Genomic DNA, 17812 nt, shown 5'->3' with positions numbered 1-17812 from the left:
TTGCATAAGTCAATGCAATTAGAACTATAAAAAACTGTATGTTTAAACTGCCCATAAAGAAAAGTTAACTTTTGTTTATAAAAATGTAATAATTTAATGTAACATAAAATTACAGACACTAAATAATTTTTTTGGAATGGTGATTAGGAGTATATATACATGTGCAAATGTGCACACAATAGTATTTACAAATGTATTGACACTCCAAGTGAAAAAAAAAAAAAAGACACATACCAGATCAAATCATTTAGTAACGTTAAGTAGTTTTAGACATTTAAAAAGATTTTAAAAGCAGCAGATTTTATACCACCCTCAGCTCATGTGGTATATCTAAGAGAGAACAAGGTCTGATTACTTTTATGATAAATGCCTTTTAAAGAGTGAATAATGAACAGAGCTTCATCCCACTGAGAAGCCTAAGAAAGCTCTGTGCAGCAATGATCGCCCTGTAAAACTCGTTCCCTGGGCTATTAATTTGAGATATGGGAAATGACAGTAGAGACAGAGGAGAGCGAAGATGAATTTTTGAAATAAAGAAAGGTCTTTCAAAATTGGAAGCAGATTATATTTCTTGTCACAGCGCAAAACTAAAGCTGTTTTTAGTCCAAATACAAAGCTGTAAAAAGCATGAAGAAATCTAATTTCAATGTGCTGTTTTAGGTTAACTAATGGTCTATTTTGCATTTCGGTTAAGATTGGTTCAAGCTTCATATGAATTCATGGCTTGCTTCACAGATGATCCGTGCTAAATGTGTTCCATAGAAAATCCATGGTTTGTGATAGCTAATGATTGATGAAGATGTGGGCAAAAGCTCTTTGTCTGTCTAAATGTACAATTTCCATGCAGATTGATTTCTGTTTCTCATGGTTGACCATGTTTATAACAGGACTGTAACCTGATCAGACCCATGTAGTACTCCAGGGGAAAATGCAAATGACAAACTACCACACTGAAACATGAGCTCAATGTGTTATGTTTAAGTATATAAGAATACTAAAACAAATGTCTGAAATATGTTTTTCCTGATATGCAGATTTTAATTAGGGTAATGTCCACAGAGGTCTTTATGAATCTAGTCAAAATGTATATTTTATATTACTATTAGCAGCACATAACTGGGATGAAAAATTTAAGTAGCATTATTTCGGTATTGTTAATGCACAGATCAAACATTGTCAGTAATCACAATGAAAGAAGGAATTGATTTCAAGTGTTTTATTTGCAGTATTTAAACATCATTTCTGCACATGTTCACTTGGTGTGACTGTAGTTTAAGGTGCCTAAATTTAAGCAGCATTTTATCTGCAAAAACACTGTAAATGCATAAAATCTCCTAATGCTCACATTAAATGTCCATGACCAAGGAATGTAAGCATGACCTTTGCCTCTTTCTAGGAATTAACCCTTCAAGAACACACTACCAGAATAAAAAACCAAAACAAAACAAAAATGACTGGACACATTGTCTTGTGCTTACTAAGATGTCAGTAAATCTTTTTCTAAATACTAATAAAATACATAACACTTGTACTTTACGGGGGTAAAACTCTGTTGTGCTTCTCCTACTAGGAACCAGCAAATTTAGCTAGAACTCACTATGTATCACTGATTCTCGTTTTACTTGACTATAACTAGACAATTTACGTAGAACATTCATTATGTGCTTATAACAATAAGTATAGTAACAATCACAGCTACACCACACTGTATGTGCTCATGTAATCTTTATGTGACACACTGATCAATTAACCTAGCTCATTGTGCAGTACAGATAAAAGTGATTGATAAACATCACTTCCTTCTATGTCTTTGGTTAATGAATACATTAGAATACTTCAGCATTTTTTTTTTTTTAAACATTCAAAAGATCCTCTCGAATACAAATAAAGGTACCCTACAAATGGACAAAAAGACATCTTTGACACAGTCTCTTCATACAAATAAAATCATTTTAGAAAATAATTCTATTTAAACAGTGTAATGTAAAACTATGCAATATAATACGTTACATAGTTACATGTAATACATTAGTCACAGAGGACATATAACTGTAATATACACAATCTACATCATATACTTTAGAGCTAAACAACTGATTTGTTTAAAGTAAACATATCAATTGTACATATGTTATATACAAATATATAGTGGTGGATGCATCGTCTCCCATTCGTTTATTCTCTTCAGCTCAAATATGCAGTGAAATTCAGTCACATTTACAACACTAAGAAACAACAATTACTTAACTTTGATTAATTGAATTCTTATATATATATATATATATATATATATATATATATATATATATATATATATATATATATATATATATATATATATATATATATATTTGTGCAGATAAATTTTAAATTAATGTGCAACAGATTTTACAATATTTTATAATATTTAACATAGTTCACATTATTGATAGATAGAGTGAGAATAAGAATGAAACAGTCATGTAAGGAACACCTTGAATGATTTCAAGATGCCATTATCTTCCAGTTTAATTGCTCTCCTTCCAGATCACAAGTCCTGATATGTTAGTTCCATGAAAACTTTTTTCAATGTCAACATTGTGTTCACTTCAAAATCTCCACACTACCAGCATTAGGGTTTATTTAATGACATCATTTCAAGTTGAATCGGTCATTTGTTCTTTACACATATAGAATATTTTATACTATTATCACAATATAATCTCATCAAGAACAGAATGTGTCACAAGACTCCAGGGTGAATGAAAGTAATTTCTGTGATGGCAAGACTGTAACTCTTAGTTTAGCAATCACTTTAATGCATTCTGTAATTGTTTGGGATTTTACAGAGATTTATAATACACTGTTGTTCATTGAACACTGGACATCTAAAATACTATTGCACTCTTTATAAATCCTCACCCAGCCTTTCAATCTCATCGATCAGGAAGTCGATATCTGACCTGGTTGCAGCAGGATTGGAAATGACCATCCTGAAGAAGTTGACCTTGTCACCCTGAGGCTGGTAGCCCACCATTGTTGAACCACATTCCATCATCAATGCCTTGATTTTAGGGGCCACCTGGTTTTAAGTGAAAAACACATTGTTATACAGGCTCTTACTGGCATACTGCTGTTTGTTCATTAATAACAATTTTGTTTTCGGTCATACGCTTGTGCTATGAAAAAAAAAAAATATATATATATATATAAATTCTATATTGGTGGACAATCTTGTAATGGTCAAAGCAGATGTTACCTTATGCAGTCTCTGCCTTCTATCCTTTTCATCTGGCATGCCACGCAGACTCGGTGGAATATACCAGAAGCACACATTTGTATGCTGAGGCTGAAGAAAAGAGAAAACAGCCCAAACAACGACCAGTTTTATTATATATGTATCATTACTAAATGTTAAAAAATCGATGTGCTGTAGTTACAATGTATTTACATTTCCATCTAGAACAGATTTTTGCAACTGGTATTAAATAAAGGCTGAAATATTTAGAAATATACTTCACAAACCTGTCCATGGAACACCATCTCATAACCTTCTCTGTTCTTGATCTTGGTATAGAGATACTCTGAGAGCTCCAGACACCGGTCTATATGTTTTTCGAAACCAATGGTACCCTGTTTCAAGGAGGGATCTTTCAGTTAGTATACATATAATTAGCTTCAGACTATTTATTTATTTATTAATTTTTTTGCATTTTGAGTGCAATACTAGCATTTAAATAAACAGCAATATGATGTTAATAAAATTTCTCTATACTAATAAATATTTAATTTATTAAGCAATAAAACATTCCTGCACTTAATTTCTTTGCCATTCACCTATTCATATACTCAATTGTATGCAGACCTTTGCCTTCCACATGAGCCAGAACTTGAAGATGTCCACATGTCGGCCACACTGTATGGCCTTGTCTCCAGTATCATAGGAGACATCATACTGTTTATCAGGTTGGAAAAGATAGCCGGCACACATCGAGTTGCAGCCCTTCAAAAGTCCCTGTAACACACACACACACACACACACACACACACACACACACACACACACACACACACACACACACACACACACACACACACACACACACACACACACACACACACAGTGAGACCACCTGACATCCAGACATTCACATAATGAAATGTCAATGCAGAAAGAGAAACAGAGAGAGAAAGAGGTGAGGAGAGTGGTTAATGATACACTCCAGTGAGCACAGCCCCTCACTGATTCCTCTACCCTTTTGTCCTGTTTATCTCTTTTTTCACTTCCCCACTCAGTCTCCTTCTTTTATTGTTTTCAAGTACTATCTCTCTGTCTGTTCTTGTCTCTCTGTCCCTGCATCACCCAACCACCTCACCCCACCCTCCTAAACCCATTACTCTACATACTCTCTGCCTCACCTTCTCTCTGACCAGAATGGCAGAGCACTGTAGTGGAACGCCCATCATCTTGTGAGGATTCCATGTGACAGAATTTGCCCTACAAAAGTAACACAATGGATTGTGAACAGGCTCACATATATAGACAGGTAGCAAGTGAATGGAAAACGTGTCTCTATTGTACTGTGGGGGCATTTTGCTGCATGGTTTGAATTCACTTATCTACATAGCGGATGAGTAAATGAACATCATTTCTACCTCGATGGGAGTGGTCTTTTCCAAAATGACAGAGGGCTTACGAAATGGTTTAATGATTTAAAAAATATTGTTAGTCAGAAATCATATACAATAGTCAAAAGGTTACCAGATCTATGGGAAGCTTTAGACTGCCATTTCAAGCAGCGCTCTCAAGCACCATCATCAATCATAATTGAGGAAATATCTTTTGGGGAAATGATGTTCATCCCTCCAGAGAATCACAGAATCTATATCCAGGCACACTGATTTTTTTATCGTAGCTTGTGACAGCCTTATTAAGATGCTTCATATTGGTTTGGTGGTTGTTCTTATTTTGTCAGACTGTGCATGAATATATGTTTGTGTGTGCATTTGTATGAGAAAATGTAAGATGTAAAGCATACCTCTCGATGCCATTAAGTTTATGCCTGTGTTTTCTGGACATCAAAAGTCCACCTCCCCATGCTCCCTATGGACACAATGATCTGCTGATCATTCTCTTCAGTGTCTGACTCAAAAAATGACAATGACACAGTCTCACTTTCTATTAATTGTCTCTTATAACCATACAGGCAACTGTTTGTATGTAGCAATGTGTGCACTGTTACAGATTATTGTGGATACTTTGTATATAAAATTTATTTTTTACACATGTAAGCATGTAGTTATATAGTTATAACTGTATTCAGACAATTACAATTGTTTTCTAGTAAAACAATAATTGTGACAATAAATAAAAAGGAAGAGTTGGTGACATTAAAGTGTAATTTTGTAAAATAAAAAATTTACAAACTTTGTTTTTAAATAATTTTCTTAAAGTCAAATTCAAATTCAATATTCTTCCACATGATTCTTATGAAAAAGAAAGTAAATCAAACTGTATGTGTATTTACAAATGATTTTATCAGTAACACTGATTAATAACATGTAATTGCACAAATACTGGAGTCACTAAATATACAGTGGGGCCAAAGACACTCACACTTACGACCATTAATGTGCACTTACATCCACGTGGAGCCACATGTTATATTTCTCACAGATATCCGCAATCTCGTTGATGGGGTCAAAAGCACCGTAAACTGTCGTACCGGCTGTGGCACTCACAAAAAATGGAACGTAGCCCTGAAAAAGCAAAGAGACAGATGAGCTATCACTCTCAATGGACTAAGGACTGACTAAGGAAGATAAAGCCAACAGAGCTGAGAAAATTTTTTAAACTAATGCCACTCAGATTCAGCATGTCCTATAGAGACTAGATATGTTTCTTTGTGATATTTTATGGTACAAGCTAATATTATTTCATTGGATACTAGAATTTTATTGGATGCAATAATTATAATGTAAAATAAACTTTGTAAATTTTTACATTTTATAACTTTCATTAAACCACAAAGGATATGATGTTTGCTTTCATTCAAGTCTATCAGAAAGGCTAATTCTAATAAATATTGATTTACAAAGCATGCAGTTTCTTATCTTAAGCTATGCTTAATGAAGCATGACTATATGTATAATCTTAGCTCACTCAACTGAGATCGCATCATTTCTGTGCAAAGACTCACCTTACGTTTGGCATCAATGACCTTGGCTTCGAGATCAGCAGGAATGACTCTACCTCTAACAAAGAAGATGGACATGTAACACACATGCACACACACATACACACCAGGACCTTACATGGCTTTGACCACAAATGTTCATACCTCTCATCTGTATTCAGCAGAATCAGGTTCTCTGTCCCAATTCCAAGAACTGCACTGGCTTTCTTTATTGAGTAATGACTCTGTAAATAGAATATAGTCAAAACAAAAAAGATTTTTAATCTTATGAATTTGCCAGAGGTGGTAAAAGTACACACATCTTTCACTCAAGTAGAAGTACATATACTCATGTTTTAAAATACTCTGGCAAAAGTTTAAGTACTAACTATAATGTTTTTGCACTCAAGTTAAAGTAAAGATGTTTGGGCTCTGACATGAACTAAAGTAAAAAGCAGCCTTTATTACTTCCCGGTTTTAGTGTCACACTGGTAACTGTCCCTCACATCATATAAATATATTAATATATTAATACAAAAGTATTTAAAATCTTGTTATCTAATTAATGTTTCCAGGCAAACAACCACCACTATACAGAACACAAGCAGAGAAAAGATGATGGTGATCAGGTGATCAGGAATGTCTCTGTTCTCAGTCATGTTTATATCCCTGGCTTCCTCTGTCTCATCCACGTTAACCCCAGACTTCTTGCTGCCTTCTGCCTTGCTTGTTGTTAGCTTTGTCATCTAACCTATGTCTGTGGTGCCAGGAAATGATACACCAGTGGTAGGTTGAACAAGAAAAATACAAAAAATAGGTTGATGGGCTGAAAACGGCATGCAAAAAGAGGAAAAAATATTGATCATGTCACGAAATAGATTAAATCTAGTACAATTAGTAGAAAGTACAGATATTTGTATAAAAGTTGAAAGTAAAAAGTTACAAGAAAAATCTACTTAAGAACAGTAATAAAGTATTTGTACTTTGTTACTTCCCCTCTCTGGAATTTACCAGCATTTTTCTTATTCAACTAATCGCTACCAGTAGCCTATGTGTGCTTACTATGATTCCAAATAATTTCCCACACATCATGTGAGAAGAAAATGGTCTATACTCAAACCTCTCAATGAAAATCTAAGAGATGTCACAAAATTTTGCCATGCATTACAAATGACACAAACAAGAAACCAAAACAGGTTTAACAGTAAATCTCTGAGATGATACAGATACAAATGAATGTCTAAGCAAAGATGGTGCAATGGAATAATTTTGGTTACTTACACCTTCCCACCAGACCCATTTGGCAATATTTTTAACCACTAATTTCCACTAAAAAAAGATAATTCACATTTAGATTTATATATATATATATATATATATATATATATATATATATATATATATATATATATATATATATATATATATATATATATATATATATATATATATTTAAATATATACTGCCAATGTAATTCCCTGCCTGCAGAATGGGAGAGAAGATTTACAATTCAATTGCCCCTTGGAGAAAATATCTCCTTTTTATATGATGTTATGAATAAACCCTATCATTCAATTCATTGGCCCTGCTGGTTACTATCTACTATCAGAAATATCCCAAGATTAATCATCTAAGTATGACACAATACATACATGCTCAGAAGTGAACAGCACAATCCTGGGGGCTGCGGTCATGCCTTTAGTCTTCACCTCAGGGAAGTGTTTATAGCGAGCTATCATCACACTGTACATGTTGGAGATCGCTCCTCCTGTCAAAGAAAATGGCAAACAAACTTAGCACAACTAACAGCCTTAGGACAGAATTCCAGTAATTACTGAGCTGTTATTTGATTTTTATCAGCAGACCAAACAATTTGGTATTTCTTTATCTCTAATATACATAAGTGAATTATGGGGGTGTTTAAATGATTTAGATGTAAGTAGAAAAATAACCTGGCGAGAATATTCCATCTCCTTCTCCATTTGGCCAGCCAACAATTTCCCTCATTTTTTTTAGGGTCAGTTGTTCCATCAGCACAAACACTGGAGCAATTTCATATGTGAACCTATGGATAAAATGTGTCAGTTTAGTGGATAAAGCTATGCAATAGTGCATTATAAGATAAAATATGAATTCTAATCACTTTACTACTGAAGAACCTATATTGGATGCTGATGCAATGTTCTTAATCTTTTGATTGTATCCCATCTCAAAATACATTTTCTCTTAATAAATCATTTATATTCTTAATGGTTTATTACTGCGGTAGCGGCGGCATGGCAGAGTGGAAGGCGAGGCCAAGGGAGACAAGTAGTAAGAATTACATTACACACTTGTTGGGAATTTCTCTTATCAGTGTTCTTTTTTGCAGTTAACAAGGAGAAAAGGCTAGAAGGAGCGACAGAAGGGTGCTTCGGGAGAGAGAGAGACACAAAGAGACTTGTGTGTGCATGCGCATGCGAAAGAGAGCGTATCCAATAAAGAATCCTGGTTCTGTCAAAACTGGCCTCCGCCTCACTGTCCCTCCTTCACCTGAACCATTCGCTCTCCCACACTGGTGCCAAAACCCATGAAAAGAAAGGGTATGCTACCATGGAGTCTGCGCAGCTGGGTGAGCTGGTGAAAGCTCCAGCAGACCAAACACCAGGCCCTCCTTCACCGCCGCCCAGGTGGAAAACCGCTCAACAAGATGTGGCCGCAGGATGATGCCGAAGTGTTCTTGGAGATATTTGAGCTCGTGGCCACTGCCGGTAGATGGCCGAACTCGGAGCAAGTGTTCCGCCTTCTGCCACTATTTCCGAAAAGACTCAGCTCACTGCCCAGCAACTGCTGGCCAATCGCATGCTGGAATTCCGCACCCTAAAATGGGCGATCCTCCAGCGAGTGGGACAGACCCCAGAGCAACACAGACAACGTTTCCGCTTCCTTGTGCTCTGTGAGGTTGGCCGGCCATTCGCTCAGCAGCTCTGCGACGCCTGGCAAAAGTGGCTGCTGGACGAGGACCAAAGTGGCAATAAAATCCTCAACCTCGTTGTGCTAGAGCAGTTCACAGAGGACGGCGGAGTGGGACGGTCATTCGGAGCAATGTGCGTAGTTGGTGTGTGGCATGCCGCAAATGTCAGCTTGTAAACCCGCTGGCCACCCCAGAAGCGCCCATTACCCTGAAATTAGGGTCCCCTTCGAGAGGAATGGAATGGACCTCATCGGGCCTTTAGAGCGGACTGCAGAAGAGCATCAAGTGCTAGTTTTGGTAGACTATGCAATGCAATACCCTGAGACATCTTGTGGAGGCTCTCTACCATGTCATCTCCTGGGTCAGAATCCCGAAAGAGATCTTAACTGATCACGGCACTACCTTCATGTCAAGAACACTTCACGAAGTTTACAGATTATTGGGGATAAAATCGATTCATACTAGTGTCCATCATCTTCAGATAGACAGCTTAGTGGAGCAATTTAATCAAAGCCTCAAAAATATGATTTGGAAGTTCTTGCAAGAAGATGCACAGAACTGGGATAAGTGGCTCAAGCCCCTATTATTCACAGTCTGAGAGTTTCCTCCACAGGGGTTTTCCCCTTTTTAATTATTATACGGCCGCAAGCCACATGGAGTGCTCGATGTCATCTGCGAAAATTGGGAGGACAGACCTTCACACAATAAAAATGTAATTCAGTACATTCTTCACCTGAGAGCAGAACTCCACACCTTGGGCCAACTAACACTGGGGAATTTGCTACAGGCTCAAGAATGGCAATCTCGGCTGTATAACAGGGGCATGCAGCTGCATGAATTTTTACCGGGAGATAAAGTCCTTGTATTACTACCCACGTCAAGCTCTAAAATACTCGCAAAGTGGCAAGACCCTTTGAGGTTACACGGCAAGTTGGAGATGTGGACTATGAGTTTAGGCAGACAGATAAAGGTGATGCACTCCAGGTGTACCATCTCAACCTCCTAAAACCATGGAGGGAGGCAGGCAGTGCCTGTATCTTTAGAGATTATGGTTACCGAGAGGGAGGAGCATGGACCAGAGGTAAGGCCAAAATCAGCGTCAAAATTTACCCTGGTCCTCTGGGGAGACCACCTCTCATCGTCGCAGATAAAGGCAATGCACTCCAGGTGTAAAATCTCAACCTCCTGAAACCATGGAGGGAGGTGGTGCCTGTGTCTCCAGCGATGGTGGTTCCCGGAAGGGAGGAGCTGGGAGCAGAGGTAATCTACGTCAAAATACACCCCGTTCCCCTGTGGAGACCACCTCTTGCCATCGCAGATAGCACAGGTGGGGAGGTTGCAAAAATAATTTTCGGAAGTGTTTCCACTCCTACTTGGACAAACACACCTAATAGAACACCATATTGAGACGCTGTCAGGTATAATGGTGCAAAGTCGCCCGTACCGACTAACCGAACACAAAAGAAAACGTAGTTTGGGATAAAACTATGCTTGACATGAGGGTAATCAAGGAGTCTCACAGTGATTGGAGCAGCCAATGTTCAGTCCGGTTCTGTATGGACTATCAAAATGTCAACCTGGTGTCTAAATTTGACATGTATCTAATGCCTCGCCTCAATGAACTGCTTGATCAATGAACTGCATGATTGCAGCCTGTCCCAAGACCAAAAAGGAGGTAAGATGGTCCCTTGGCCTGACTGGTTATTATCTGAGGTTTGTCCCAGATTTTTGGGACGGTTTGTGAATGAAGGGCAAGGTTGGGGGAGACAAGCGGTAACAATCACACACCTTTTGGGAATTAATCTAATCAGTGTTCTCTTTTGCAGTGAGAGAGGAGAAAAAGATAAGAGGAGCGAGAGAAGGGCATTTTGGGAGAGTGAGACACAGAAAATTGTGTATGTGCATGGGAAAGTGAAAGTATTCAATAAAGAAAACTAGTTCTGTCAAAAGTGCCCACCGCCTTGCTGTCCTTCGTTCCCCAAACCGTTGGCTCTCCCACAATCACTATTGTATTTTATTAATGCTTATTATTTCTACTTAATTTGTTGAAAACACTCATGGTAAGTTGAGATATTACTGTAACCACACATAAAACCACATGTAATCATATAAACATGCCATATAACTTTCAACTAGTTGATAATATAAATTATGGTCAATATACAGCTCAGGTAATTAGAATGAATGACAGATTAATAACTAATTAATCATGTAGGAAAAGGTCACAGGAGACAAACAGACCATTACGACCATTTAAAAATCATTTTGACATTGCAAGAACTGGTCTATGATTCTCATGATGATTGACAAGTCATTATGTGTCTTGTAAAGTATTTTCGTATGCTCCTCAACAGCTGAAGGTAACAAGGGTTAGCCATTGTACTACTAAAGATAAATAGTGAAATAAATCAACAATGTATGTTTTATTGACCCCTAAATGGTCAGGGCATAGGCCATAAAAGACATAATAGAAACTCTGACCTCTAAAGGTCATTTTGAACGGGTGTGTTCATCATTTGCTATTTTATTCATACTTTATCTGAAGGTGAAAATTAGTATGAATTGTTTTGAAACATTGTATAGGGAACTGACATACAGGCTTATTTACACTAAAAAGATATATTGAATTGAGAGACAGGTGCAACTCATTCAAATCTATAAGGCAGCTGTCATTTACCTGTATTATTTTATGGTACTTTCTGCCAAAGTGATTCATATGCATCTGTTTCTGGTACATAATGCTTCAGTTTCACCTCTTCAATTGAACTAATGCCCAAGCTGAAAATTGAAAACTCACATATTAGTGTTTGCAGTTGAGGTAAGCCATTCCCCAGCCAGGCCAATGATGTCCAGTCCAGTAGACAGCTGGTTAAAGAACCTGGGATGACCTGATGGAAAAGAAACAATAATAAACAACAAATAAATAGGTTTTACTGCTCCAGCTTTAAAATGGTGGAATCCAAAAATAATGCCACAATTTTCTGTAAGGTCATTTTGTGCAATTTATGTCACTTTTCTAATTAATGAACAACATTTCTTAATTCATTTAAATGGCATGCCTCACCTGTCCTGACACCGTATTTAAGAGTGTCTCTACAGTCTACTAGAATCTGCTCAAGGCTCTCAGGCTGGTCTGAGAGATCCAGGTTAAAGCCCTCTATACCCTCCAGGAGTTGGTGTGGATGGTGGAAGTCCAGCACTTTTGTGGATCTGTCAAATGTCTTCCGAACATAGTTGGTGAGGATTTCAACCACTTCCAGCAGGAACTGGATTGTAGGCTCTTCACCATTCTTGGCAGGCAGTAAATCTTAAGAATTATAACAATACAAGTCCAGAATTATAACTAACCTGCCATGAAGGCAAGAAAGGACATTAATATAATTCTCTGTACATTATTCTAGTGTCTTAATTTTTAAAATCGAGAGAGAAATCAGGTGAACTTTCTTACCCCTTGCATAAAGGTTGGAGAAGTCAGACTCATTACGTCTGAAGCGTGTGTCATGTAAGCCGAGCTTCTGTGGTGAGGACTGTTCATTCAGAGAAGCCACAATCCGACTCTGTTCATCAACATTGTTGTTCTTCTGCAAAAATCCTAAATTGTTACAGAGAGAAGAAGATCATAATGGGCAACTTGCATGGCCAAACACTTCCTTATGTATTTGGTACAGCTGTGTGGAGCTTGGAGTATCCCCCCTTTCAATTCCAACTGCATAGGGATTTATGATGGAGCCATAATCAGGGGGAGGTTCGCCCCCATGACATCAGTCAAGCAAAAACAAATGGGCTCCGTTTAAAGCGCCTCTAAATCCCCCTGGAGACGATCACAGAGACACCGAGCCCATCACACACTTCACCGACCACTGACTTACTGAGCTCGCAGCTAATGATGCATGCTGGATTCCGCCTCAGTGATCCGTATTATCTCAGAATAGCTTTTGCCTAAGCCCAGATTCACAATTTGTGCAAGAGGAGATTGTTGTTATTATCATCATTATCATTATCATTATTATTATTATTATTATTATTATTATTATTATTATTATTATTATATTAAACAATTCTGAATTAATATAAAACAACTCTTCTAAAAATTACGTATTGCCAATAATGCTTTGTCTTTCTTTAAAATAAGAAAAACAAAACGAAATAGGAAATACTACACTCTCAAGAATAAAGTATAAAACGGTACTATTTTATTTGCACTGATGGTGCATCAAGTGCACATTTTTTCAATCTGTTAGAAACACATTTATGATGTTATTAAATATATTAATACTTACAATGTATGCACATTTAAAGGTGAAACAAATGCACAATATACAGGAGTGAAAGGTAAAAAAAAAAAAAAAAAAAAAAAAAAAAAAAAAAAGCATTGTATATCGTGCCTTGAAACGTGTTTTTAAAATGTTCGGCATTTTTCATATTCAGCCAAAAATTTCTCGCAAAACACACATAAAAGAATCGTTTCTTTCAACCTTTAAGCGATTCAATACATACTGAGTAACAGTGTAACATTTTAAATGAAGAATAATAACAAAGGTTTTTTTTTTTTACCCATGATTCGGTTTAAAGAGCGTTAGCCAGACCAGTGTTCCCAGCAGAGTAATCTTATCTGATGGTGCGTTAATCTCAAAATAACCACAGTCTTATACAAAGCACAACGGCGCTATCGCAGAAAAACACACGCACATACATACTCACGCGCGCGCACAGCCCATCAGATTACTGTTGCGTAGAAATCCTCCAGGGAACAGAGAATTTATCAGAGGTTATGATCAACTATGTAATATTTTATTTCCATCTAAAATTCTCCTGCAATTATCTTCATCTGTATCACAGCATCAGACTGCTGAAGCTGATCATTCTGTCTGTTCAACGTGAAAGGGAAATGTGTATTCTGCATTTACCTATTCTACATGCAGAATAAACCATAGTCTGCATATCATTGTTTTATTTATGCTCCCAATTAAAGCACATTTTATGTCGCGCGCACACACACACACAAACAGACACACACACATAACCGAAAAATAAATAAATAATAATAATAAAAAAAAAAAATATATATATATATAGCGCTAGTTTTGCTCCATGTGAGGTACAGTTGCAGCTCTGTTTTTACTGAACGTTAATTAGCTGATCAAATCCCTGTCACTTCCAATATGTAACACTACCAGGTGGGGGCACTAGAGGATCAGGTCAGTCAGTGACCGAGGAAACCAGGGTTGATTAAATCTGTATTTCAGGTGAGAGACAATTTCAGCTTTACCAATAACAATAATCGGTTTCACTAAAACAGTACAGTTTCTTCGTAAAAAAAAATATTCAGACATTTCTAAAAAAAAATAACGGTTCAACCACTGCTCTCAGACCTGCATGTATCTTATAGCAGTACCAGGGACAACTAACCACACTGTAAAATGCTGTCTGAGGGGAAAACCTTTTCTACCTTTACCGGGTAATTTTCCACTTCATGCATTTACATTTTGCCTGTTGTTCCGCGCAAAGAATTATTAATAGCGTGAACTCACCGCAAATCTTCATCCCGAGCTTTCTCGTACATCCATGTGCAACCCCACTCCAGTCATAGCCTATAAACAGGAAGGAAATGAATAAACGCGTTAGAACGAACACAATGATATTTTGTTTAGATGCAGTGCGGCAGAGTCGCAGTTTCCTAAACACACTTTCAATAAAGTAGAACCGTGTGAAACCCCGCTGTGCTGTGAGCGCCAGTTATTTGGAGAAATTTATTTTTTTCATTATTATTATTATTATTATTATTATTATTATTATTATTATTTTTTAACCAAACCATTATCTTAGTTATCCAGCCGAAAGAGTTTAAGCTTTTTCCGCCAAAATTATTAAAGAAAAGCTATATTTATTTCACTCCATCTTTTTGTTTTTTTTTGCTGGAGCTGGCAAGAAAAATAATCAACGGTCTTGAAATAAAAAACAATAATAGCAATATTATTATTATTATTATTAATATTATTATTATTATTATTATTATTATTATTATTATTATTATTATTATTATTATTATTATTGTAAATAATAATAATAATAATTATTATTTATTTTGTTATTATTATTATTTATTTCGGTAGATAAAAATTTGATGACAATCTATTTTAGACGACAGCAAAAAAGAAATTCTGGAATGAATTATTTATCTAGGCAAAAACAATCGGAATAATGCCTTACAATATAGGACGAAAGATTTTTTGAGTAGTGCCGTGGAGGCTATAAAATGTCTTTTGAAAAATTGCTTTTCAAAATTGAAACAACCTTCTGTATAGCAGCTTTGAGGTCCAGCTAAACCTTCATAATAGAATAGTGCTAATGTGGGTCATTTGTAAGGAGAACGTAGCTCTTGTGGAAAATGGAAATGCTCCTCCCCCCCCTCAAAAACACAGCGACGAAGCAGCGAGAGCAGTCAACCATTACGACCAATTTAGTGTCCCTACAATTAGAGCTGCTCTTCACTTAATTAGGCTATACACTGCTGAAGCCTGCCCTGTTCATCCTAATGTTAGCCAGATAAACAGAAATGAGATGTATACTAATATATGTAAAAGTAAACGAATAATAATAACAATAATAAATAATATTATTATTGTTTGTTGTAGTTTCTTTTACATTATTATTATTATTATTATTATTATTATTATTATTATTATTATTATTATTATTAATATTAGATCGCGTGTTGTTTTACTAATAAACGGGTTATCCATAAAGAGTACAGTCAACAGCATGACATTTGTAAATGGATGAAGAGTGCTGGATCAGGGGTTGTCTGTCTTCCTTAATCGTCCCCAGTGAGAGCTTTTAATTCTGACAGTGAGTGTGTGTGATTTGCTGCACCTGAGGCGGTGACCAATCGGTGCCTTTTCACCCTATTTCCCCCCCCCCCCCCCCCCCCCCCCTGCACTCCCCCCCTCCCCAGGACAAGATTAACGACGGCGGCCACAAAGCAAATAGCCGGGGTGCAATAGCGTTTTATGTGGACGATGCACCTACTTGACGCAGGTGGCCGTAAATTTGTCGGGTTGGGGTTGGGGTTGGGCTCACCGCCGCCACCGCCGCCGCAGGAGGAGGAGGAGGAGGAAGGAGCTGTCGGCGCCGCCATCGCTCTACTGAGACGGGGGCTGAAAACCAAAGACCAAAGCGCGCTGTCACGGCTCTTATTTCACCACGGCTGAACAGTCACATTCACTGCGAGGGGGCAGAGAGAAAGTTTCGCTTCAGGTGTGCGCTCCACATTTTGCAGGGGAGGAAAATGGGCAGCAGTTGGAGACTCGCAAGATTTGGAAAAGCAGCATTTAACACAATGTATCCAGGCTACAGGATGCGTTAAGTAGAACTTCTTTCACCAGACGCTATTCTTATTCCCCTATTCACAACGCTCATGAGAATATGAGCTATATCATAGACAGCAGGTCAAAGTTAATTTCACACAAGTAATTTCTTAATATTTGTCCTTGATTACAGGCATACAAGTGGTTGCTGATTCACATAATTCAAAATGTACAAGAGCCTAGAGATTGAAGACTCAAGCAAACAGAATTAGTAGAATGTTGAAAAAAATTATGTTTTGTAAAATGAATTAAATTCCTAATTATTGCAGGTTACAGCTTTTCATTTAAACCACAGTACCGAGTGATCAAATGCAGAGATTAACACCAGGATCACCCTAATTGCATTAAAACAATATAAAGCACTACATAGGCACCTGTTAGAGCATCGTTTTCAACTTGACCATTCACGAAACATGAAAAGCATTGGAAGTTACCTTGGAAAGCAAATCCAGTGATCGTAAAACAGGACAAATGTACAAAATCACAAGCGAGCCAAGTCAGGTCAGGTGTGTCTTTAGTCCGAGTGAAGCCTGGCGCAAATAACGGCCGCCTAAATCCCATCCGCGGTGACCTTTTGAGGGGACACGTGTGATTTGCTGATATTCGCCGCGCGACTCCTCCGTCTTGTTCGTTTCCTCGCGCGTGAGTCACACTGTTACCTCCTGTTGTAGCACATCTCAGGTAGAGCGGTCCACATCAAAAATAAAATCACAAAAAATAAATAAAATAGCTTTCAAGGGCGCATTGGAGCTACTTTTAGGACTTACCCGCAGGACTTGATGCCACGAATGGAGGCACAAGTCACGTAAGATTTTGGAAGTCGCGCTCACGCACTTTAAGCGCGGGGAGGGAGGGGAGGAGTTTGGCAAAATCCTGACCTTGATCAAAAAAAAAAAAAGAACCTAGGACAAACGTACCCTTAAGGGAAACAAGACGATTATAAATAGCCTTCGACCTCATCACACAATTTTACTACAAATTATTTTACAGGTGGAGATTTTTTCATAGTAATTAGGATACATGCATGCGGCAATGCCGTCGCATGTACGTCAGTGTTTAACCAGAAATGCACAAATAATTTATAATTAGGCAAGTATTATACGGGTCGTATAAACAAGAATAACATTTAAAGAAGAAAAACACAAAATATTTTGGGAAAAGAAACACATGGTGGCGGTAAAAATCTAGCTAGATCAACTTAATACCTCTAAAAACACACACACATACAAAGCACAAACAGAAGCACTTGTCGATTAAAGTGAGTAGGCTAAAACAGAACAGTTGCTATTTTGGAACAATTCCTTTGTGTATTTAGACAGTAGAAATAAATGTAGAA

General features: G+C 37.2%; 1 protein-coding gene across 2 annotated transcripts; it reads right to left on the bottom strand.

The window, feature by feature from the left end:
- Positions 1-2482: 2482 nt before the first annotated feature.
- gad1a (glutamate decarboxylase 1a) lies at positions 2483-17283 on the bottom strand. 2 transcript variants are annotated; one of them, XM_083538130.1, is made up of 17 exons: positions 16911-17283; positions 16139-16333; positions 14641-14700; positions 12558-12701; positions 12174-12416; positions 11907-11997; positions 8109-8221; positions 7809-7924; positions 6321-6400; positions 6180-6234; positions 5623-5739; positions 5019-5083; positions 4399-4477; positions 3845-3994; positions 3505-3612; positions 3239-3328; positions 2483-3061 (listed from the first exon to the last, which is right to left on the bottom strand). In XM_083538130.1, exons 2-17 carry the CDS (start codon positions 16245-16247, stop codon positions 2888-2890), a joined length of 1794 nt encoding a protein of 597 aa, XP_083394256.1. In that variant the 5' UTR covers positions 16248-16333; positions 16911-17283; the 3' UTR covers positions 2483-2887. The 2 variants fall into 2 exon arrangements, with proteins under 2 accessions (XP_083394256.1, XP_083394257.1); XM_083538131.1 differs by having other exon boundaries at positions 2743-3061; positions 16139-16266; positions 16911-17047.
- Between the last annotated feature and the right edge of the window lie 529 nt (positions 17284-17812).

Source organism: Silurus aristotelis, assembly GCF_946808225.1.
Source record: "Silurus aristotelis genome assembly, chromosome: 3".
Lineage (NCBI taxonomy): Eukaryota > Metazoa > Chordata > Actinopteri > Siluriformes > Siluridae > Silurus > Silurus aristotelis.
The sequence above is the reverse complement of the archived record's forward strand: the minus strand, read 5'-3'. Positions and strand labels throughout refer to the sequence as shown.

Bases quoted from the DNA above. Each gene is read 5' to 3' on its own strand.
- gad1a (XM_083538130.1), bottom strand. From the start codon at position 16,247: ATGGCGGCGCCGACAGCTCCTTCCTCCTCCTCCTCCTCCTGCGGCGGC. The intron at 6,235-6,320 runs GTATGAACATTT...CTTCTTTGTTAG, and splicing joins CTGCTGAATACAGATGAGAG to AGGTAGAGTCATTCCTGCTG. The intron at 5,084-5,622 runs GTAAGTGCACAT...TTGTGTCCATAG, and splicing joins ACATGTGGCTCCACGTGGAT to GGAGCATGGGGAGGTGGACT.